Consider the following 22362-nt stretch of genomic DNA (forward strand, 5'->3'; position numbering starts at 1 on the left):
GTTACTGTGTTTGGAGATGAGGGCGTGCTAAGGCAGCAGGAAAGGCTTAGTCTGGCCAGTCACAAGAGACTTGCTTTTCAGACTTAGCCAAAAGAAAACGGGTACGTCGAGGAAGAAGTTCCCCTCTAGCCCACGGGGGATTTGCTGCTGCACAGGTTGAATGTGAGCCTGCTTTCCAGCACTTTCTCCTGTGACTGTTTTTTGCAGAAAGAGAGGCAGGAGGGACCAGGCGCTGCATATACTGATGTCCTGGATGGTTGTGTTGGTTGCTGAGTCAGTCTTCCAGATCAGAGGAGCAACATGTAAAGCCTGAAGGTTTTACAGGCAGCATTGTCTTGGCAGGAACCTTGCGAGCGCCAGCAGACACAACCACTGCGGGCACAAGAGGAGACCTCCGAGAAGTGGGCAGCTTGGGCGTCTGCTCAGCAGGTCTTGGCTGAGCTTGTTCCCTTGGTCTTTAATAGCCTTTGCTATTCAAGTGAGAATAGCAGTGAGAGCGAGTGAGTCAGGAGGAGAAGGTAACACCTGAGAATTTTAACAAGATAATAAACAATGCTTGGGCCAGAGAGGAGGCTATTAGCAATGACTGCCCCATTGACAGGAACCTCCTAAAAGAATACAAATCAGTAGAACTTCAAGGACTGACAGTGGGAACATCCTGCTACAAAGAAGGGTGTGAAGGGAAGGCCCCAACTCAGTCAGCAGTGATCAAAGGGAACTTCTGGCCCCAGAAGGCCCTGAAAAACTGCACATTTGCCCACGCAGAGTCACTGGGGGAAAGGTAATTCCAACAGCGGGAGATAGTGACCCCCGACTCAACTGAGGGATGAAAGGGCTGACCCCCATCCCACTCCTCTTGAGCATGCGCAGTGAATTAAAATCACACTGTACCTTTAAACTTAAGCGGCGGAGATAGAGACCCATGGAAGAAGGGGGTGCCCAGCCAGGTCAATGATTATGTATTAGAGAGGTGCGGTGTGTTAACTTCCATGTATGAATGTCAGAAAGGAACTATGGCAGGTGTGCACGCTTGGAGGAATCATCCCCTGTTCGTTACATTTACATGAATGTTAATAATGGGAGATAAACTAACTGACTGACCCACAACTGTGTATTACTGACAGCTGCTTCCAGTTGGTTCTTTGACTCAAGGCTTACCTGGCCCACATCACTGTTGGATCCTGCGGAGATGAGCGTGCCGTTCTCGTCCTTCAGGAAGCTGCTATGAGACCAATAGGCTAGATCAGAAGCAAAGCTTTTCCTGTGCCCTGGGTTCCTAGGGTCATCTACGCTTGTGCTGTCGGTGTTCACAGAAATCACACACCTACTTCCTGCATCCCTCTCTCTCTGTGTATTAACATTACAATTGTAGTATCAAACTACCAGCGATCGGGCTTTCACTAATAAGTCGTGGTCTAGTCTGGGTTTAAACCAAGTTCAACGCAAGGCACACCACACCGATGGCTGCTGTGGGATAAGCCTGCTCTTGAGCCATGCCGGGTGATGCACAGCCCAGGAGTGAGTGACCTGAACCAACAGGCACATCAGGCACCGTCACCTGCATTTTTCCCTCTGCCTCACGTATGGGTCACCCACACAGCTCAGTGCATTGGAAAACGCTTTTTATTTGAGGAACAGCTGTAATTCAGAAGGAACCGCAGAACATTTCTCTCTGAGCATCTCAAAGGCACTCATTATCGTGACTGCTTTGGTGAGAACAGCATTCCTGCGATGGAAACCTGCAAGTTTTGCACAGAAGACAAAAGTACCAACAACATAAGAAACAAATGCTATCTTACGACGAGAAATTCTATTCTTCCATTGCATTTTCCGACTGGCCTAGGCTAAGAGGTTACAAGCATTGCCTAACAACTCACAAGAGGCTATGGGTTGGCTTCTGCCTGGAGCTTGCTTCTTCCCCACCAGAAGCTATTTATGGTTGGTGTCATGGTTTCAGCTGGGATAGAGTTAATTTTCTTCACTCTAGCTGGTATAGTGCTGTGCTTTGAAATTAGCATGGAAAAAAACCTGTTGAGATAACACACAGATGTTTAGGCTGTTGCTGGGCAGCGCTGATACTAGTCAAGGACATGTCTAGCCTCCCATGCTCTGCTGGGTGCACAAGAAGCCGGGAGGGGAGGGGGCACAGCTAAGAGAGTGGATTCAAACTGACCAAAGGGATATTCCATATCATGTAACGTCATGCCCAGTATGCTAGCTGGGAGGGGCTGGCCGGGGGAGGGAGGGAGCAATCGCGGCTCGGGGACGGGCAGCGTCGGTCGGCGGGTGGTGAGCGGTTGTATCGTTCGTGTTTCTGCGTTTTTGTTCCCTGTTTTCCCTTTCCTTCCTTCCCCCTTTTATTATATTAACATTACTGTCATTATTATCATAATCATTTATCATCATCATTCTATTGTAGTTATTAAACTGTGCTTATCTCAACCCACAAGTTCTTTTGCTCGTCCGATTCTCTTCCCCATCCCACAGGGGTGGGGGGGGGTGAGCGAGCGACTGCGTGGTGTTCAGTTGCCAGCTGAGGCTGAACCACGACAGTCTATTTTTGGCGCCCAACGTGGGGCTCGAAGGGTTTGAGATAATAACAGTTGCTGGTCACAGCATTGATTAATCTGCTCGCAGTATTAGCTTGTCCAGTCTTTACCATGCTGATTGTAAAGTACATGTTAAAACTTGCTGTTGGTTCTGTCAGCTGGCTGTGCTCTGCAGTGATTAGAGATATTTTGCCTAGGAGACTTGTTATTAAAACACTGGCCTTGACTGTTATCAGTTATTTAGGTTTTGCATGGAAGCCGTTACTGTACTACAGCTACCACCTCATGGAGGCAATTAGCAATTATACCTCCTCCTCTGAGGAGTTTTTTATGGAGGAAATACAGAATGGCACCGTAGCTAATATCTTATGTAATGTCTCCTCCCTCATTACAACAACTTTTCAGTATCTTGAACATCCTTGTGTAGTTAAGATACATCTGTTGATATTGCTTTGGCAAGTGGTATCAGATCTGTCTAAGGTTAGTAAGCAAGTTAAGAATATAATCCAGAGATCTGTCCCAAGGCTTGATAGCTATGCGTGGCAGGGTATGTGGGAAAGTATGGGCAAATGCCTAAGACGGTGGGCACCCCCTGTGGTGTGGGACTTCACCCCTGAACAAGTGCAGAATCCTGAAAAATTAGTAGAACATTTGGAGGAAATATGTTGTCACCCTGGCAATTCCAGAGACATACAGATCACTGCCATGTGCTGGGGTCTGGCTTATGCCTATCGAGCCCTATTTAACACTAATCAGTACCCCCAAGGGAAAGAGAAGGGAACTACTCCAACCCCAGCGACAAGCACTGCGGCCACCCAAACCGCCGTGACAGAGACTGCAGCTACTCCAACCCCGGTGACAAACACTGCGGCCACCCAACCCGCCGCGACAGATACTGCAGCTACTCCAACCCCGGTGATGAGCACTGCGGCCACCCAACCCGCCGTGACAGGGAATGCAGCTACTCCAACCCCGGTGACAAACACTGCGGCCACCCAACCCGCCATGACAGGGAATGCAGCTACTCCAACCCCGGTGACAAACACTGCGGCCACCCAACCCGCCGCGACAGAGACTGCAGCTACTCCAACCCCGGTGATGAGCACGGTGGCCACTCAAACCCCCACGACAGGCACTGCAGCTACTCAAACCCCAGGGCCAAGCGTTGCAGCTGAACCAGAGGACCAACCTGTGCCAGTATCAGTCGCCCCTATACGCAAGAAGAAATCATGGAAGAGAAAGTCAACTCGTTTAGAAAGAGATTACGATGAACCAGGGCCATCACGAGAAGAGGAGGAGGAGGAGGAACCATGTGTACAAGAAACGGAAACTACCCGATCTCTATCCTTGAGTGAGTTGCGGGATATACGGAAAGATTTCGGGCGTCATTCAGGTGAGCACGTTATCACCTGGCTGCTCCGATGCTGGGATAATGGGGCCAGTAGTTTGGAATTAGAGGGGAAGGAAGCCAAACAACTGGGATCCCTCTCTAGGGAAGGGGGCATTGATAAAGCAATTGGAAAAGGAACACAAGCCCTCAGCCTCTGGAGGCGGCTCCTGGCCGCGGTGAGAGAGAGGTATCCCTTCAAAGAAGATATTGTATTTCGCCTAGGAAAATGGACGACCATGGAGAAAGGCGTTCAGCATCTAAGGGAATTAGCCGTGCTTGAGGTGGTTTATGGTGACCTGGACGATCAACGGTCCTCCAAAGATCCAGATGAAGCCGAGTGCACACGACCCATGTGGCGGAAGTTTGTACGGAGCGCACCATCCTCGTATGCAAACTCATTGGCAGTGATGTCCTGGAAAGATGACGAGACACCAACGGTGGCTGAGTTGATTGATAGACTCCGGGAATATGAAGCGAATCTCTCTTCCTCGCTCGTCTCTGCTGTTGAGAAACTGTCCCGAGAGTTCCAGCAACTCAAAGAAGATATGTCCTACTCCCCACCAGTACGGACCAGTATCTCAGCCATTAGGAGTAATCGTCCCTTGGCTCAAGAGAAGGGATACACACGACGGGGCACCCTGTGGTTTTACCTGCGTGATCACGGAGAGGACATGAAGAAGTGGGATGGAAAACCTACCTCAGCCTTAGAGGCACGGGTACGTGAGCTGCAAGGGAGAACAATTACTCAGGGAAGTTTCTCCAGGAGAGCTGCTGCCCCAGTTTCCTGTAAGCAATTCTCCAGACAGAGGAGCAGAAGTGCTGATGGCCTGACTGATCTTAACAGAGACACCCGTGATTCATACCTACCGGAAGTGAGTGATGAATACTATGATCAGGACTAGGGGGGCCCTGCCTCCAGCCAGGTGGAGGAGAGGGATAACCGGGTTTACTGGACTGTGTGGATCCGATGGCCTGGCACGTCCGACCCACAGGAATATAGAGCTTTAGTGGACACCGGTGCACAGTGTACCTTAATGCCATCAAACTATATAGGGGCAGAACCCATCAGCATTGCTGGAGTGACAGGGGGATCCCAAGAGCTAACTGTATTGGAGGCTGAAGTGAGCCTAACTGGCAATGAGTGGCAGAAGCACCCCATTGTGACTGGCCCCGAGGCTCCGTGCATCCTTGGCATAGACTATCTCAGGAGAGGGTATTTCAAGGACCCAAAAGGTTACAAGTGGGCTTTTGGTGTAGCTGCCTTGGAGACGGCGGAAATTAAACAGCTGTCTACTTTGCCTGGCCTCTCGAAGGACCCTTCTGTTGTGGGGTTGCTGAAGGTCAAAGAACAACAGGTGCCGATCGCCACCACAACAGTGCACCGACAGCAATATCGCACCAACAGAGACTCTCTGATCCCTATCCACGGGCTCATTCGTCGACTGGAGAGCCAAGGAGTCATCAGTAAAACCCACTCACCCTTTAACAGTCCCATATGGCCAGTCCGGAAGTCTAATGGAGAGTGGAGGCTAACGGTAGACTATCGTGGCCTGAATGAAGTCACTCCACCGTTGAGTGCTGCTGTGCCAGACATGCTAGAACTTCAATATGAACTGGAGTCCAAGGCAGCCAAGTGGTATGCCACAATCGATATCGCTAATGCATTCTTCTCAATCCCTCTGGCAGCAGAGTGCAGGCCACAGTTTGCTTTTACTTGGAGGGGGGTCCAGTACACCTGGAATCGACTGCCCCAGGGGTGGAAACACAGCCCTACCATTTGCCATGGACTGATCCATAATGCTTTGGAACAAGGTGGAGCTCCCGAACACCTACAATACATTGATGACATCATCGTGTGGGGCAATACAGCAGAAGAAGTTTTTGAGAAAGGGAAGGAAATAGTTCAAATCCTCCTGAAAGCTGGTTTCGCCATAAAACAAAGTAAAGTTAAGGGACCTGCACGAGAAATCCAGTTCTTGGGAATAAAATGGCAAGATGGTCGTCGTCAGATCCCCATGGATGTGATCAACAAAATAACAGCCATGTCTCCACCAACCAGCAAAAAGGAAACACAAGCTTTCTTGGGCGTTGTGGGTTTTTGGAGGATGCATATTCCACACTACAGCCTGATCGTAAGCCCCCTCCATCAAGTGACCCGGAAAAAGAATGATTTCAAATGGGGCCCTGAACAACAACAAGCCTTTGAACAGATTAAACGGGAAATAGTCCATGCAGTAGCTCTTGGGCCAGTCCGGGCAGGACAAGATATTAAAAATGTGCTCTACACCGCAGCCGGGGAGAATGGCCCTACCTGGAGCCTCTGGCAGAAAGCACCAGGGGAGACCCGGGGTCGACCCCTAGGGTTTTGGAGTCGGGGATACAGAGGGTCTGAAGCCCGCCATACTCCAACTGAAAAAGAGATATTGGCAGCATATGAAGGGGTCCGAGCTGCTTCAGAAGTGGTTGGTACTGAAGCACAGTTGCTCCTGGCACCCCGACTGCCAGTGCTGGGCTGGATGTTCAAAGGAAATGTCCCCTCTACACACCATGCAACTGATGCTACGTGGAGTAAATGGGTTGCACTGATCACCCAGCGGGCTCGAGTAGGAAACCCCAGTTGCCCAGGAATCTTGGAAGTGATTATGGACTGGCCAGAAGGCAAAGACTTTGGAATATCACCAGAGGAGGAGGTGACACGTGCTGAAGAAGCCCCACTGTATAACACACTGCCAGAAGATGAGAAGCAATATGCCCTGTTTACTGATGGGTCCTGTCGCCTTGTGGGGAAGCACCGGAGATGGAAGGCTGCTGTATGGAGTCCTACACGACAAGTAGCAGAAACTGCTGAAGGAGAAGGTGAATCGAGCCAGTTTGCAGAAGTAAAGGCCATCCAGCTGGCATTAGACATCGCTGAACGGGAAAAGTGGCCAGTGCTCTATCTCTATACTGACTCCTGGATGGTGGCAAATGCCCTGTGGGGGTGGCTGCAGCAGTGGAAGCAAAGCAACTGGCAGCGCAGAGGCAAACCCATCTGGGCTGCCGCACTGTGGCAAGATATTGCTGCCCGGGTAGAGAACCTGGTTGTAAAGGTACGGCATGTGGATGCTCACGTCCCCAAGAGTCGGGCCACTGAAGAACATCGAAACAACCAGCAGGTAGATCAGGCTGCCAAGATTGAAGTGGCTGAGGTGGGTCTGGACTGGCAGCATAAGGGTGAACTATTTCTAGCTCGGTGGGCCCATGACACCTCAGGCCATCAAGGGAGAGATGCAACATACAGGTGGGCTCGTGATCGAGGAGTGGACTTGACCATGGACGTTATTGCGCAGGTTATCCACGAATGTGACACATGCGCTGCAATCAAGCAAGCGAAGCGGGTAAAGCCTCTGTGGTATGGGGGACGATGGCTGAAATATAAATATGGGGAGGCCTGGCAAATCGACTATATCACACTCCCACAGACCCGCCAAGGCAAGCGCCATGTTCTCACCATGGTAGAAGCAACCACCGGCTGGCTGGAAACATCTCCTGTCCCCCACGCCACTGCCCGGAACACTATCCTGGGTCTCGAAAAACAAGTCCTGTGGCGACATGGCACCCCAGAGAGAATTGAGTCAGACAACGGGACTCATTTCCGAAATAACCTTATAGACACCTGGGCCAAAGAGCACGGCATTGAGTGGGTGTATCACATCCCCTATCACGCACCAGCCTCTGGGAAAATCGAAAGATACAATGGACTATTAAAGATGACACTGAGAGCAATGGGGGGTGGAACATTTAAACACTGGGATACACATTTAGCAAAAGCCACCTGGTTAGTCAACACAAGGGGATCTGCCAGGCGAGCTGGCCCGGCCCAATCAGAATCCTTACGTACTGTGGAAGGGGATAGAGTCCCTGTAGTGCACATAAAAAATATGCTGGGCAAGACAGTCTGGGTTATTCCTGCTTCCAGCAGAGGCAAACCCACTCGTGGGATTGCGTTTGCTCGAGGACCTGGGTGCACTTGGTGGGTGATGCGGGAGGATGGAGGAGTTCGGTGTGTACCCCAGGGGGATTTAATTTTGGGTGAAAACAGCCAATGAACTGAATAATATGCTGTTAATTGTAATATGATGTTGTATGTCATCACTACTATGGTTGCATCAGTGGAATGTTATCATGGTGGGAATCTCCCAATTAATGATAATAGCAAATGAACTTTCAATGGAACCGAGCAAAGTGCAGCAGTGAGAGAACACGAACTACCAGTGCAGCGGTGATGGAACAAGGACTGACATGCAACAACCTGACCCCACGCACACCGCCGCACCGAAGGACCCTTACAAGAGATGAAATCCAAAGTCATGGACTAAATGAACTCAATGGACATTTCACAGGCATTCTACAGGGGTGTTCCATAAACTAGTGGAATGATAAATGAAAATCTGTATCTATATATATATATATATATATTGTTAAAGGATAAGAAGATGGATAAGGATTATTGAAGTTGTACTGAATAGTATGGGACCTGAGCCTGATGTCAATGATATGGAATAAGGGGTGGATACTGTCATGGTTTCAGCTGGGATAGAGTTAATTTTCTTCACTCTAGCTGGTATAGTGCTGTGCTTTGAAATTAGCATGGAAAAAAAACCTGTTGAGATAACACACAGATGTTTAGGCTGTTGCTGGGCAGCGCTGATACTAGTCAAGGACATGTCTGGCCTCCCATGCTCTGCTGGGTGCACAAGAAGCCGGGAGGGGAGGGGGCACAGCTAAGAGAGTGGATTCAAACTGACCAAAGGGATATTCCATATCATGTAACGTCATGCCCAGTATGCTAGCTGGGAGGGGCTGGCCGGGGGAGGGAGGGGGCAATCGCGGCTCGGGGACGGGCAGCGTCGGTCGGCAGGTGGTGAGCGGTTGTATCGTTCGTGTTTCTGCGTTTTTGTTCCCTGTTTTCCCTTTCCTTCCTTTTCCCTTTTATTATATTAACATTACTGTCATTATTATCATAATCATTTATCATCATCCTTCTATTGTAGTTATTAAACTGTGCTTATCTCAACCCACAAGTTCTTTTGCTCGTCCGATTCTCTTCCCCATCCCACAGGGGTGGGGGGGGGTGAGCGAGCGACTGCGTGGTGTTCAGTTGCCAGCTGAGGCTGAACCACGACACTTGGGAGGTGCTGCTGGGCTGCAGGATGCCCTCCAGCAGGTCAAAGCTCTCCCAGGGCATCTCTGTGTCATGCGAGAGCCCCATGGGGAAGGTGCCTCGCGGCTACAGCCATGGAAATGCTGCTGTGTGGCTGTGAGTGGGCAGCTGTAATGAGCCCTCTGTGTCCCTGGCTGGGAGGGCAGAGCTGAGATCTCCTCAGGTACAATGGGGTTTGGAGGGGTTTGGAGATCTGCACTAAGGGACAGTCCCTTTGCCTCTTGGGACCCACAAGATTTCCCCTGCAGTGCAGCAGAAATGCCAGGGGTTTCTGCACCCAAAGCACCCCTCAGCTGTGGTGGGGCAACTGCAACAGAAGACACAAAACACAATCCTCTCAGCTCTGCTCTGCACTCAGGTGAGTTGGGAGCGACAATGCTGAAAAGCTATTTGATATCAGGAGTCAATTTATACTGAGATCACCCCCTGTTCCTATTTACCTGTTGCTGTAGGGCTGGGATGACTCCTGCAGAGCCCACAGCAGAGCCTCCTGCTCCCTGGGGCACTCTCCCTCCGCCAGCACCAACCTGAGCTCACTAAAGGTCTCCCTGAAAAGTGAAAGGCAGTTGGGGGCGTTTCTGTAAGAAACACAACAGGTTTTTTCTCAAAGAAATCTGTCCTAACTTCTCACTTCCTTTACCTCCCTGTTCAGTGCTCCACACCCAGATGCAGCAGATGTCCAACAGCAGCTCCATCACCCACTTCCTCCTCCTGGCGTTCACAGAGACGCGGGAGCTGCAGCTCCTGCACTTCTGGCTCTCCCTGGCCATCTACCTGGCTGCCCTCCTGGGCAACGGGCTCATCGTCACCGCCATCGCCTGCGACCACCGCCTCCACACCCCCATGTACTTCTTCCTCCTCAACCTCTCCCTCCTCGACCTGGGCTCCATCTCCACCACTCTCCCCAAATCCATGGCCAATTCCCTCGGGGACACCAGGGACATCTCCTACATGGGATGTGCTGCACAAGCCTTTCTATTTGTCTTTTTGATGTCAGCAGAGTTTTTTCTCCTCACGGTCATGGCCTACGACCGCTACGTGGCCATCTGCACACCCCTGCACTACGGGACCCTGCTGGGCAGCAGGGCTTGTGCCCACATGGCAGCAGCTGCCTGGGCCGGTGGGTTTCTCAATGCTCTGCTGCACACGGCCAGTACATTTTCACTGCCCCTCTGCCATGGCAATGCCCTGGGGCAGTTCTTCTGTGAAATCCCCCAGATCCTCAAGCTCTCCTGCTCAGGCACCTACCTCAGGGAAGTCGGGATTCTTGTCGTTAGTGCCTGTTTAGTGTTTGGCTGTTTTGTTTTCATCCTTTTCTCCTATGTGCAGATCTTCAGGGCTGTGCTGAGGCTCCCCTCTGAGCAGGGACGGCACAAAGCCTTTTCCACGTGCCTCCCTCACCTGGCCGTGGTCTCCCTGTATATTGGCACTGGCACATTTGCCTACCTGAAGCCCCCCTCCATCTCCTCCCCACCCCTGGACCTGGTGTTGGCAGTGCTGTACTCGGTGGTGCCTCCAGCAGTGAACCCCCTCATCTACAGCATGAGGAACCAGGAGCTCAAGCAGCCCATTAAGCAAGTGATTTCATGGATATTTGTCACTATCAATAAACTTTCCATCACTCTCCAAAAATGACATTTAGTGTATCCCAATGAAGACCTTTACTTTGTTTACTGATTTATTTTTTTTTAGCTCTACCTGTTCTATTATTTATTGTTGTTACGTTCCTACATAATCGATTGTATTCATCTTACCCTCCTTATAAATGAACCTATCCCTGTCTATTACCTCAAACCTGTATTGATGTTTTTTGTAACGCCTTTTCAGAGCTGACACTCTCACAGCATCTCTGTAAGAAAATGATGCCTCCATCAGGCAGGACCTCAAGATTTGGCTGTTCTTCCAAAGCTGATGTCAACAACAGGCCCAGGAATTTCCCCCCAAAGGGCCTGAGCAGAAAGCTCATCGTCACCTTGGTGGCTGTTAGAGATCAAGGGTTGGGTTTAGGACACATGCCTTGATGTCAATTGACAGAGGAGGCAGTGCATGCTCACTGAGACACTGCCATACTGCGCCGTCCCAGCGCGCGGCAGGGCACAGGCATCCTCCAGGAGAGGAATGTGGAGCTGCCTGCAGCGCCCGCAACACGTGCCACATGGACCGTGTCACTGCCTGGAGCCCCACAAAGTGAGAGATCGCCCAAGGGGGAGTCAACCATAGGGAAAGCACTAAATCAACGTGCAAGACACAAAATTATCTTTCTTAATGCAGTAGGTATGATGGAAATGTTGAGAAGATTAAAAAAAACCGAAGCAACAAGGAAATAGAATGAAAGATGTAGAGAGGAGGAAGTGTCCTCTTGCAACTTGAAGCTTCAGACACTGTTGATGTTGCTATCCTCCTTGCTTTGTTCTGTCTTGTTTTAATATCCTGATCTGTGGGGGGATTTCGTGTACTGCCTTTGTTTGCAAAGGCAAGTGATCCCAGGATTGGGCTGGGATGCAGTTACAGGGACACGGGCACGTGGTGCCAGTGTAGGTGCCCTGGGACCCTCTGCCCAGGCTCCAGCTGCCGCTTCCGAGGGCCTCTTGTCTCCAGCAGGTCCCCTGTGACAGCTGCCAGTGCCAGGCATGGGCTGCAGAGACACTGGCTCCTCCAGAGGCAGCGCTGGACACTCACAGTCAGACAGCGGAGCGCTGCCTGGAAACCAAAGAATTTCTGACACGTGTTTCAAAGGATGAGCACGACCGCCTCAGCTGAAACAGCTGAATACTTGCAATGAAATGTCAGTGTTTCCCCATGGTTTCTCGAAATGAGGAGTTTTCAGGATGTGCATTAATAGCAAGAGCAGAGCTATTGACCTTCCACTAGACTTGCATTGTCAGTGCTCTGTCTATTAGGCTGTGCATTTCATCTCCCTCATCTTTCACGCATTCCCACCTGTCCTACCTAAACTGACCACGTCTGACATCACCTTTCCAGCAGCCCATCTGCACAGAAACGCTTGCAATTGCTCTCCAGATTTCCCTTCCCCTCACTCTTTGCTCATTCAGGCACCTCTCAAATACACAGTTGCTGCTTTGAGCAGAAGGGAGTTAAAGGCTGCCTGTTGTTCCATAGTCTTTCTAAATGTGTCTTTACCCAACTCTTTAATTGTGTTTTTTTATCATATCTTTTCTGTCAAAAACATTTCCTGCATGATTTTGCCTTGTGGAAGGTGAACCTCATTTGTGGCAGGTTTTACTTGGCATACAATTGAGGGGTGGGTTTTACTTCAATGGTGAACCTTATCGGTTTTACTTTGTTTGTTCAAAAAATAAGAACCATCCCCCTTTGCCTGTGTGCAGCCAGTTCTCAAAGGAAAGCAGGTGGGAGCTGGTATGAAGGAGCTGCAACACCCAGCTGCAGAGACCAGTGGAGCAGTCTGATGTAAGGAAAAGCAGCACAAGACGCAGGTGCCTGACGAGAGACATGCTGGGGCTGGGGAGGTGCGGTGGGAGGTTGTCCTTACTGTGTCAGACCTGAAGGGACAGCTTCCCTGACCAGTCCAGGTCTCCCTAGGAGAGACCCTGGGTCAGTATCTATTGGAGAGTGCTGCCATTGCCTCTTCTCTAAACTGAAAAATATTAATCTACACCCTTTAAAATAAAAAGTCCTTTTTATTAGAAGCTCCTTGAAACCTTTCTCCATAAGTCACCAGGAAACTTCTCTAATTAACTGTACAAGACTTGAAGAAAATTAGAGGAAGAAATAGAGCTCGTTTGGGCTTTCTTTCTTTTAATGAGCCCCATCGCGTCTTTGGTGCCGAGTCCTTCAACCTTGGGACTGAGAGGAGATTGCGCAAACCTTTCCTTAAGTTAAAGTCAGAAAAAAACCCTGAAGTGTCTTGAAGCAGGACTGAGTCCCTCTGAGGAGGGCCATTGCTGAGAAAGGCTCCCCAGGGACTCGTTAGGGCAGATAACTGGAAGCCGTGACTCCAGGGAGGCCAAGGTAATGTGCCGGCAGCTCGGATGCTGGGGAAACCCTGCTTTGCCTCATGAAGCAGAAGGGCCAAGCTCTGAGCCCCAGCCCCGGGGAAGGCAGATCCTGTCCCTCACACAGCGCTCAGGGCCCTTCCTGGGGCAGGGGGCTGTGGGGTGTGTGATGGTGAGTGAAGGACAAGGGTATGGCAGTGCCCAGCCTCACTGGGGTGTGCGAGGAGGCGAGGAGGCCCCCGTGCCTGAGGACAACGTGTCTCCTCATAGGCCTTGCTGGCAGAGACACTTGCCAGAGCCACCGGGACAAAGCCTTGGGTTCTCCTGGCAGCTTCCAGCCTTGCCAGCGCTCTTTGCCTTCTCTACCAGAGCTTGCCCTGTGCTGTCCCACAGCCGATGCTTCTTCCCTGCACACTGGAGACACCCCCCTCACTTCCCACCTTGCTCTCACCTGCCATTGCCATACAGTCACTGACGTCTGTCTGTCCTCACGCTCTGTTCTGTGAGACACAGAGAGGGACTGATCCCATCCTCCTTCGGGAGGACTTCATGTACCACAGCACGACCCTTTGAGGGACATCTCTTCCCCCTCATGGCCACTCCCCACCTCCCAGGCTGCCCTGCGTGGCAGTGCTGCTCTCGCCTGCTCTTCCCTCCCTCCAAGGAAAGCTCCACCACCTGGGAAGCAGGCGTCCCAGCGCGGCAGCCTTCCCGTGGCCTTTCCCCTGAGCACCAGAAGTAACCTCACCATCATCCCCGCAGGCTGCCGCCCTTCAGCTTCTCCATAGACACGGCCAAGCTGCGTGCCTGCTGCTGCCCCATCAGGCCCCCGGGCAGCAGAGACACGACACCCAGAACAGAAGCCCCCTTCGTGCAGTGAGCCCGGCTCCTTCGGCAGAGGGGATCTCACGGTCGCTGTGCCAGCCAGGTGCCTCCTGCCGGCCTCTCGGAGACGCTGGCAGGTGTCAGCTTACAAGCCCATACCCCAGCCATGGGTCAAGGGCTGACCCACCGGCTCTTTCAGAAAGAAGTGACCTCACAGTCCCTTTCCCAGCCACGGTCCTGCTCTTGGCCTGTCACCTCCAGAGGCACAAGTGACCTCCCAGCCCCCTTCACAGCCTTTGGCTTCCTCCTGGATTGGGAGTTCCCGAGACACAAATGACCACACAAGATGTACCCAACCGTCACCCTCCTTGTGGCCCTGTAGCCCAGGACCTGAGCAGATAAAAGTAAGCTTGGTTCATCAAATTTATCAGAGGGATTTCCTACCAATACTTTGAGTGGAAAAAGGTTCCTCAGAGGAACTGCTGTATTTATACTGGTGCGATTTATATCACTAGTTCTGGCTCTCTAATCTTTCTTCTTCCTCTGTTTCTTCTGTCTTCAAACAGCTCTCCCAAGACAAGACAGTCATTGAATGTGAGTATTACTGGGGTTGGAAAGATACCTGAATGCCATTGTGCTGGGTGTTGCTCAGATGGAGTCAGCTTCTCCAATAACAGCCCATATACTGCTGTGCTACATACTCCTGGCTAGAACAGTGTTGATCACACTAGAGTTGACTATGTGAGATGGATCAAGGTCTTCCTGTAACTTGGCATCATCCACAAGGAGTTGAAAATGTGTTTTGTCCCATCATACAGAGGGATACTAAAAAGGTTCCACATGGGGGTCAAGGGCTGGTCACTGAGGGAAGCAACCAGTAAGTGTCTGCCAGGAGGACTTTGTACCATGGATGATATTTGACCCTCATCATTCAGCCAACTTCCCACCCACCACATACTCCACTTCTTCAGTCCAGCTGTCAACAAGCTGTCAAGTGTGTCCCTGCCCCCATCCTTTCTGCCCCACAGGCTGTAGGTGAGAGGATTGAGCAGGGGCGGGGATGGTGTTGGAAAAGGGCATCGTCAGACTGTCTCGGGGGGCTGTTCTGGGCATCACTTAGACAACGATGAGAGAGGCTGTAGAAAAGAGTGGCACTAGCGAGGTGAGAGGAGCAGGCGGAGAAGGCCGCCTGCGTGCCCAGCTGGGCAGGAGGGCTGCCCCAGGGTGGCAGCGCTGGTGCACACAAGGGATGCCGGCGTGAACAGAAACTGGGAGACTGGGCCTAAGCACCAGGTTCTGAAAGCAGAGAGCAGGAGTGTCATGGTTTCACTGCAGGAGAGTTCCAGCACTGGGGCAAAAACCACAGAAAAAATGGTCCAGTACATCAGGGCAACAAACCTTCATCCAGCCCAGGCACTCTGCAGCCCCTCGTGCCAAACTTGCTCCCCAGCACGGCAGGAGGGAATTGGCCCAGGGGCTCCTCAGGCAGCTCCTGCTGCCCCAGGGACAGGGCAGCCTGCCCCAACCGGGCACCTGCACCAAAGGATGTCTCTCTCCATGCCTCACGGGCACACACACAGTGCCCTGCTCCTCTCCCAGCACATCCCATCTCCCCACAAGATGCCTTTCCCCAGCTAAGCACACCTGTGCTGGCCGGGCCGCCCATTCCTGCACCCTGCCCCCATACTCCCCACAGCCCCGAGCTGGCGGTGCTGCTCTGCAGAGAAAGTGGGCTGTGGTTCACTGAGGGTAAGACAAATCACCCACCAGGCTCCTTTCCCTGCCCCTGCTGTGTCCCCTGGGCTTGCTGAGCTCCTGTTTGCCACTTCACACCCAGATCTAGAGTGTTGTTTCTGGGCGACACCGTGCTGGACAGGCTGGTGCTCGGTGGGGTCCATTCACTGCCAAGTCCCTGGCACACGCTGTCCCTCCCTGCACATCCCCTCTGCTCTCCTGGCAGCTCCCAAGTCCCTCCAGAAAAGCATTCACCTGCCATCAGCCCTGTCACATGCTCCAGAGCCCCAGGAGGGTCAGTCAGAGACCATTCACCACCTGCATGGGTGCTGGCCACCAACAAGCACCACCTGAACCAGCCCGCAGTCCCTTGAAGGCCCTACTGGGACCATGACCTCATCACACTGAGCCCATGGAGAGCAAGCAAAACAATGAACCGATTCCTTGGGCATGCTCTTGAGAGCATTCTTGGGCCTGCTCTTGAGATCAACTCTGGAAGAAGACATAAGCCTTCAGGTACTGCACTCAGGAGATGCCCTTTCCTGATGGAAACGGTGTTGTGGTGTTATGTGCCTTCCTGAACGCACAGCACTAGAACACAGCAGGACCGTGACCAATCTCCAAGAGCACTCAGGCCTTACACCCGCTCAGCAGCTCAGGAGGAGAGTGTGGACGTGGGAAGAGAGCAGCTCTGAAAAGACCAAGAGCTGCTGCTCCCTGGCAGTGCTGCTGTGCCGGGACACTTTTTCCCCCCACCTACGTCCACAGGCACGGCCCCTGCAGCTTCATAGAGGTCTCAGAGGAAGGGTCTTGCACAAAAAAGTTGATGCAGGGTCCTTTTTTTTCTGTTTAAATACACAGAGAGCACAGTTCCTCATTTACACAATCTCTGGGTCAAATTCAACAGTAGACAGTGAATTAGAAGTGGGATAGATAATAAAACTTCATTGTGCACTTGCACACACCCCGAAAATATTTCAAGGTAAAATAGGCTTGTCATGAGTTCCATTCTGAGTGCTGTGGAGAAGGCAACAAGCAGTTTCTTGCACCTGAAAAACATCCATTGATCAGTTTCCCCACGGCATCCTTGAGCTCCTGGTTCCTCATGCTGTAGATGAGGGGGTTCACTACTGGAGGCACCACCGAGTACAGCACTGCCACCACCAGGTCCAGGGATGGGGAGGAGATGGAGGGAGGCTTCAGGTAGGCAAATGTGCCAGTGCCAATATACAGGGAGACCACGGCCAGGTGAGGGAGGCACGTGGAAAAGGCTTTGTGCCGTCCCTGCTCAGAGGGGAGCCTCAGCACAGCCCTGAAGATCTGCACATAGGAGAAAAGGATGAAAACAAAACAGCCAAACACTAAACAGGCACTAACGACAAGAATCCCGACTTCCCTGAGGTAGGTGTCTGAGCAGGAGAGCTTGAGGATCTGGGGGATTTCACAGAAGAACTGCCCCAGGGCATTGCCATGGCAGAGGGGCAGTGAAAATGTACTGGCCGTGTGCAGCAGAGCATTGAGAAACCCACCGGCCCAGGCAGCTGCTGCCATGTGGGCACAAGCTCTGCTGCCCAGCAGGGTCCCGTAGTGCAGGGGTGTGCAGATGGCCACGTAGCGGTCGTAGGCCATCACCGTGAGGAGAAAAAACTCTGCTGACATCAAAAAGACAAATAGAAAGGCTTGTGCAGCACATCCCATGTAGGAGATGTCCCTGGTGTCCCCGAGGGAATTGGCCATGGATTTGGGGAGAGTGGTGGAGATGGAGCCCAGGTCGAGGAGGGAGAGGTTGAGGAGGAAGAAGTACATGGGGGTGTGGAGGCGGTGGTCGCAGGCGATGGCGGTGACGATGAGCCCGTTGCCCAGGAGGGCAGCCAGGTAGATGGCCAGGGAGAGCCAGAAGTGCAGGAGCTGCAGCTCCCGCGTCTCTGTGAACGCCAGGAGGAGGAAGTGGGTGATGGAGCTGCTGTTGGACATCTGCTGCCTCTGGGTGTGGGTCCTATAGGAAAAGACAAAGACAAGTTAAGACAGGTTTCTCTGAGCAAAAACTATGCCATTTCTTTTAGATCCTCCCACTGTGTCTCGCAAAACTTTTTATACCTCTGGGGAAAGTTTCATTCAGGTCCCTGACTTGAGCCTCACTGTGTGCTGGCTGAGCAGCCAGGACTCTGTGTGTGGCCTCTCGAGGAGTCATCCCTGCCCTGCTGCACAGGGTACGTGGGAATGTGGCGGGGGAACAGGCTGGATATTCAGCATTTGTCAGACAAAACCACGCCAATCGCAGAAGGGCTTGTTCTCATCTGCACTCCCAGAGATAAAGAATGTGGGCAGCAGAAAGGAGTTTTAGAGCATTTTTTTCCTACCTGCACGCCATGACTGGTTCTCTGAAGTCAGAAGTTCCTGCATTTCTGCCACGCTTGGAGTCACCGACTGTGAGACCTGCCTAAGGGGCAAAGGGATTCAGTGTGGCTCTGGGCAAAGTGATGGGGCTTGTTCCCAAGTGCCCTGCTCTTACATCTTTTGGTTTTGGAGGACAGTCTCACTCCTATGTTACTTTGAAAAGAAACCAGACACTGCTGAGAGCAGAGGGATCACTAAATGTCTCACCTTTTCTTAATGTATCTCAGCAAGGTCTCAGCACCTGCTTCTATACAAAGACACACATGGTTCATTTCACAAACCCAACAGCATTTCCTCAGCTGTAGCATCTCTGCGCTTCTCCATGGGACATACAGATAACACCAAGATGCTATAGGAAAGATTTGCATCCTGGAGGGCAGCTCAGAGCTTGGAAGGACACCCCAAGGAGATGCCCAACTGTCCTGATGAAGAGAGCTCAGTCACAGGCACACAGCGCGTTCCCCAGCCACACAGACTGCTTTGCCCACAGCCCCACAGTTAGAGAAGAGCTTGGGCACTTCATTCCCATGGAGACACTTGCCTGGGAGGAATCTCAAGATCAGGGCCTGACTTGGCTGCTGCAACTCCCATGCCCTGAAGAGCCTGACAGCAAGAACTAGATAAGAGGAACAATATCACAGGCTAGTGCAGAAACAAGGATGAATGCAGTGATGGTCTGGCTCAGAGAGGCAGTGGAGAGACAGCCGAGCACTCAGGGAAGCGTTACCCTCACCCAGCTGTGCACGCCAGCTCCCAGACATCAACATTGCCCTCCTTCCCACAGCATTTCTCATTTTAATTTCCTCTCATTCCCTGATCATACCTCTGCTGTCTGGACATTTTCCTCCTCAGAGGTGTTTGTCTGTGCCATGTCTTCTCCCTGTCAGTGCTCACAGCCCCATCCCAACCTCTGTGCACTCACCTTGGCCCTACAGAAACCTGCCTGTTTGCAGGGCACTGCCTGGGCACATCTTCCTCTTTGCAGGTGGGAAAGGGCAGGTCAGGACAGCCCTGGTGGGGCCAGCAGAGGTGATGCTGGTGCAGTCCAAAGGCAGAGGAGTGGCTGAAGGCACTTCAGGAGGCTCCCAGTAGACATGCTGGTCACTCAGAGTTACAGCTCAGGAGACTCAGTAGTTGTTCAAACATTACAGCTCCTATTCTATTTCTCCCATCCCCCCATCATCTCACCCTTCCCCAAGTAGGAAATTGAAAACAGACCCTGGAAAGCTCCTTCTCTTTACATCAACCCCCACCTTGTCCTGACACACACAGCACCCTCTCAGCAGCAGAACCCTGCCCTGCCCCGCCGAGCACCGCTCCTTCCACCCACAGCCTGTCCCCACGGCCCCATGGGGAGCTCCCCGGGCAGGCTGGGCACTGACCCGGGGATGGAGCAGAGTCCCTGCCCCAGCACAGAGTCCCCTGGGGTGCAGGGACCCTGCTCTGAAGGACAGCCCTGGGCAGCCCTGGGTGCGCACCCACCTTCATCCCACTGCAGCCATCCCTGGCAGAAGGGAGGAGGGGGCTGGCTTGCCCCGTCCCTCGGCTGGTGCAGCAGGGATACCCAGCTCCGCAGTATGACACCTCCTCTGCACTAGACAAACTGTGAGAGTCCACCTGAAAGACCCTAAAAGCTGTGGGAGGTGCCAACCTCAGGAGATCCCTCCAGCAACTGAATCTTCACTGGCCAACAACCAGAGACTTAATGTTTCAAATTCTGTGAAGATTTCTCCCCCAGTGAGATCTCAGCCATTCTTCCTCCCCAGACTGACTTCAGCCTCTCTCATTTATCATGTCTGCCCTCAGCCCTGCTGCGCTTGGCAGAGGAGCTGCTCCTGGGCAGAGCTGTCTCTCGGCAGCGCTGCCTCATTGCCAGCAGCTCCCTCCACGCCAGGAGCCCAGCCCAGCTCGGCAGCAGAGGCACAGCCCAAGGCAGCCCTTTCTCTGCCCCTCGGGGCTCCCTCCAGGTGTCCCTGGGGCTCCGGGGGAACCTGCTGTGAAACAGCCTGCAGGAATCCCTGATGCTCCCCCCCTCAGCTGGGGGGAGACACGGCTTTCCAGCACTGTTATTTCTCCTGTGAGGAAACGATTTGGGCACGACAATCACTTATATTGCCCCATCGTTAAACAGGACAGCAGGAAGGTGACAGGGAAGGATCTCCTTTCTCCAAACGGGCATGTGGTGTTCCATTGAAGAGCCAGAGCTGTGACATGGTTGCAGAGCTCAGCACAGCTCGTCTTCAAGGACAGCACCTTCCAAACTCAGCAAGGGTCCAGTTCCAAACTCAGTCTGAACTCGAAAGGCAACTCAAGGGCACCGTAAGGAGTGTTTCCTACTTCAGGAACACTTAAAGGAGAAGCCAGGCCTGCCCATATTTGTATTTCAGCCAGGGTGCATGCCAGGAGAAATCAATTTTAGCAAATCCTTCCATAGGATCATAGAACCATAGAATCAATAAGATTGGAAAAGACCTCTAGGATCATCAGGTTGAACCATCAGCCCAACACTACCATGTCTGCTAAACCATGACCTGAACTGCCACATCTACACATTGTTTGAACACCTTCAGGGATGGCGACTCCACCACCTCTCTGGGCAGCCTCTTCCAATATCTGACCACTCTTTCAGCAAAGAAAGTTTTCCTAATACCCAATTTAAATCTGCCCTGATGCATCTTGAAGCCGTTTCCTCTCGTTCTACACTAGTAACCTGAATGACCAACCCCCACCTCACTACAACCTCCTGTCAGGTACTTGTAGAGAGCGATAAGGTCTCCCCTCTGCCTCCTCTCCTCCAGGCCAAACAACCCCAGTTCCCTCAACCTCTCCTCATATGACCTGCTTGCTCTCCAGACCCTTCCCCAGATGCCCTGCCCTTCTGTGGACACGCTTTAGCACCTCAGTGTCCTTCTTGCACTGAGGGGCCCAAAACTGAACACAATATGCAAGGTGTGACCTCACCAGTGCTGAGCACAGGGGCACCATCCCTGCCCCGATCCTGCTGGCCACATTATTCCTGATACAAGCCCGGGTGCTGTTGGCCTCCTTGGCCACCTGGGCACTCCTCAGGTTGCAGGCAAGGCTTCCCTCGGGCAAGGAGGAGCTCTGGGCACGTGGAAGCATCAGCAGGGCAAACATAAGATCTGTTTCTTCTTGAAATGCTCTTTCATTCTCTGATGCCTGCTCTTATTTGCTCATTTCCATTTCTTTCTCCCGTTGCAGAAGACTTGAGGAACGAGAGCGCCTTTCTGGGAGAGCTGGTGTTTGGGGGTGGAGATACCGCTGAACTTTCCTGTGACAGCCAAGGCTCTCCTGTGTCTGGTTTCTGGTTTAAAGACGGTATCGGGACTCGTCCATCCTCCCGCATCACCCCCAAGTGCACCCGCATCCTCGAGCAAAAGCAGTGCCACGAATGGGTTTGCCTTTGCCTGAGGCAGGAAGAACCCAGACTGTTTTCCCAGAGGCTGGTGCGTGACAGGGGGTGTGATACACCCGCTCCGTGCCGTGCCCTTTGGCCCAGGTGTCTGTGAGGGTGTTTCAGAAATGAGTCCCGTGTTCTGACTCAGTTCTCTCTGGGGTGCCATGTCGCCACAGCCCTTGTTTTTCGAGCCCCAGGAGAGTGATCCGGGCGGTGGCGTGGGGCACGGGGTATGTTTCCCGCCAGCCGGGCGTTGCTTCCACCACTGTAAGCACATGGCGCTTGCCTTGGCGGCTCTGTGGGAGTGTGATATAGTCCATTGCCGGGCCTGCCCATATCTGTATTTCAGCCATGGTCCACGTCCGAGGCTTCCCCACAAGGCGACAGGACCCATCAGTGAGCAGGGCACACTGCTGCTCATTTTCTGGCAGTTTGTTCCACAGTGGGGCCTCTTCAGCACGTGACACCCCCTCCTCTGGGGATATTCCAAGGTCTTTGCCCTCTGCCCAGTCCATGGTCACTTCCAGGATTCCTGGGCGACTGGGGTTTCCTATTCAAGCCCGCTGGGTGATCACTGCGACCCATTTACTCCATGTAGCACCACTCTGTGCTAATCCCACCTGGCACAGCTTGTGGTTCTCCCGAGTGCGGGGGGCTTTGAAGAGCTCTTGGCGCACAACGGGCACCCAGCCTCTGTTCGCACCATACCCGATCGTCGCTCATGGGCTCTTCCCTGAGCCTGTCACACACCTCCCTCCTGCATCCTTCTCTCCCTGCCCATTAACATTACAATTGCAACGTCAAACTACCAGCAATCAGGCTTTCACTAATAACTCACGGTCTAGTCTGGGTTTAAACCAAGTTCAAGAGCA

General features: G+C 52.5%; 2 protein-coding genes and 1 long non-coding RNA gene across 3 annotated transcripts in view; 1 reads left to right on the forward strand and 2 right to left on the reverse strand.

Moving 5' to 3' along the window:
* Positions 1-22362, reverse strand: part of LOC135311461 (uncharacterized) — a 58937-nt gene that overhangs the window by 33766 nt on the left and 2809 nt on the right. The gene's annotated exons all lie outside the window — the stretch shown is intronic.
* LOC135311453 (olfactory receptor 14C36-like) lies at positions 9818-11165 on the forward strand. The gene has a single exon (XM_064440578.1). The coding sequence runs from the start codon at positions 9818-9820 to the stop codon at positions 10775-10777; it is 960 nt and encodes a 319-aa protein (XP_064296648.1). The 3' UTR covers positions 10778-11165.
* LOC135311464 (olfactory receptor 14A16-like) lies at positions 16672-17649 on the reverse strand. The gene has a single exon (XM_064440587.1). It carries the CDS (start codon positions 17647-17649, stop codon positions 16672-16674), a length of 978 nt encoding a protein of 325 aa, XP_064296657.1.

This window comes from Phalacrocorax carbo, unplaced genomic scaffold (genome assembly GCF_963921805.1).
Source record: "Phalacrocorax carbo unplaced genomic scaffold, bPhaCar2.1 SCAFFOLD_73, whole genome shotgun sequence".
Lineage (NCBI taxonomy): Eukaryota > Metazoa > Chordata > Aves > Suliformes > Phalacrocoracidae > Phalacrocorax > Phalacrocorax carbo.

Coding starts and splice junctions, on each gene's coding strand:
- LOC135311453 (XM_064440578.1), top strand. CDS start 9,818: ATGTCCAACAGCAGCTCCATCACCCACTTCCTCCTCCTGGCGTTCACA.
- LOC135311464 (XM_064440587.1), bottom strand. CDS start 17,649: ATGTCCAACAGCAGCTCCATCACCCACTTCCTCCTCCTGGCGTTCACA.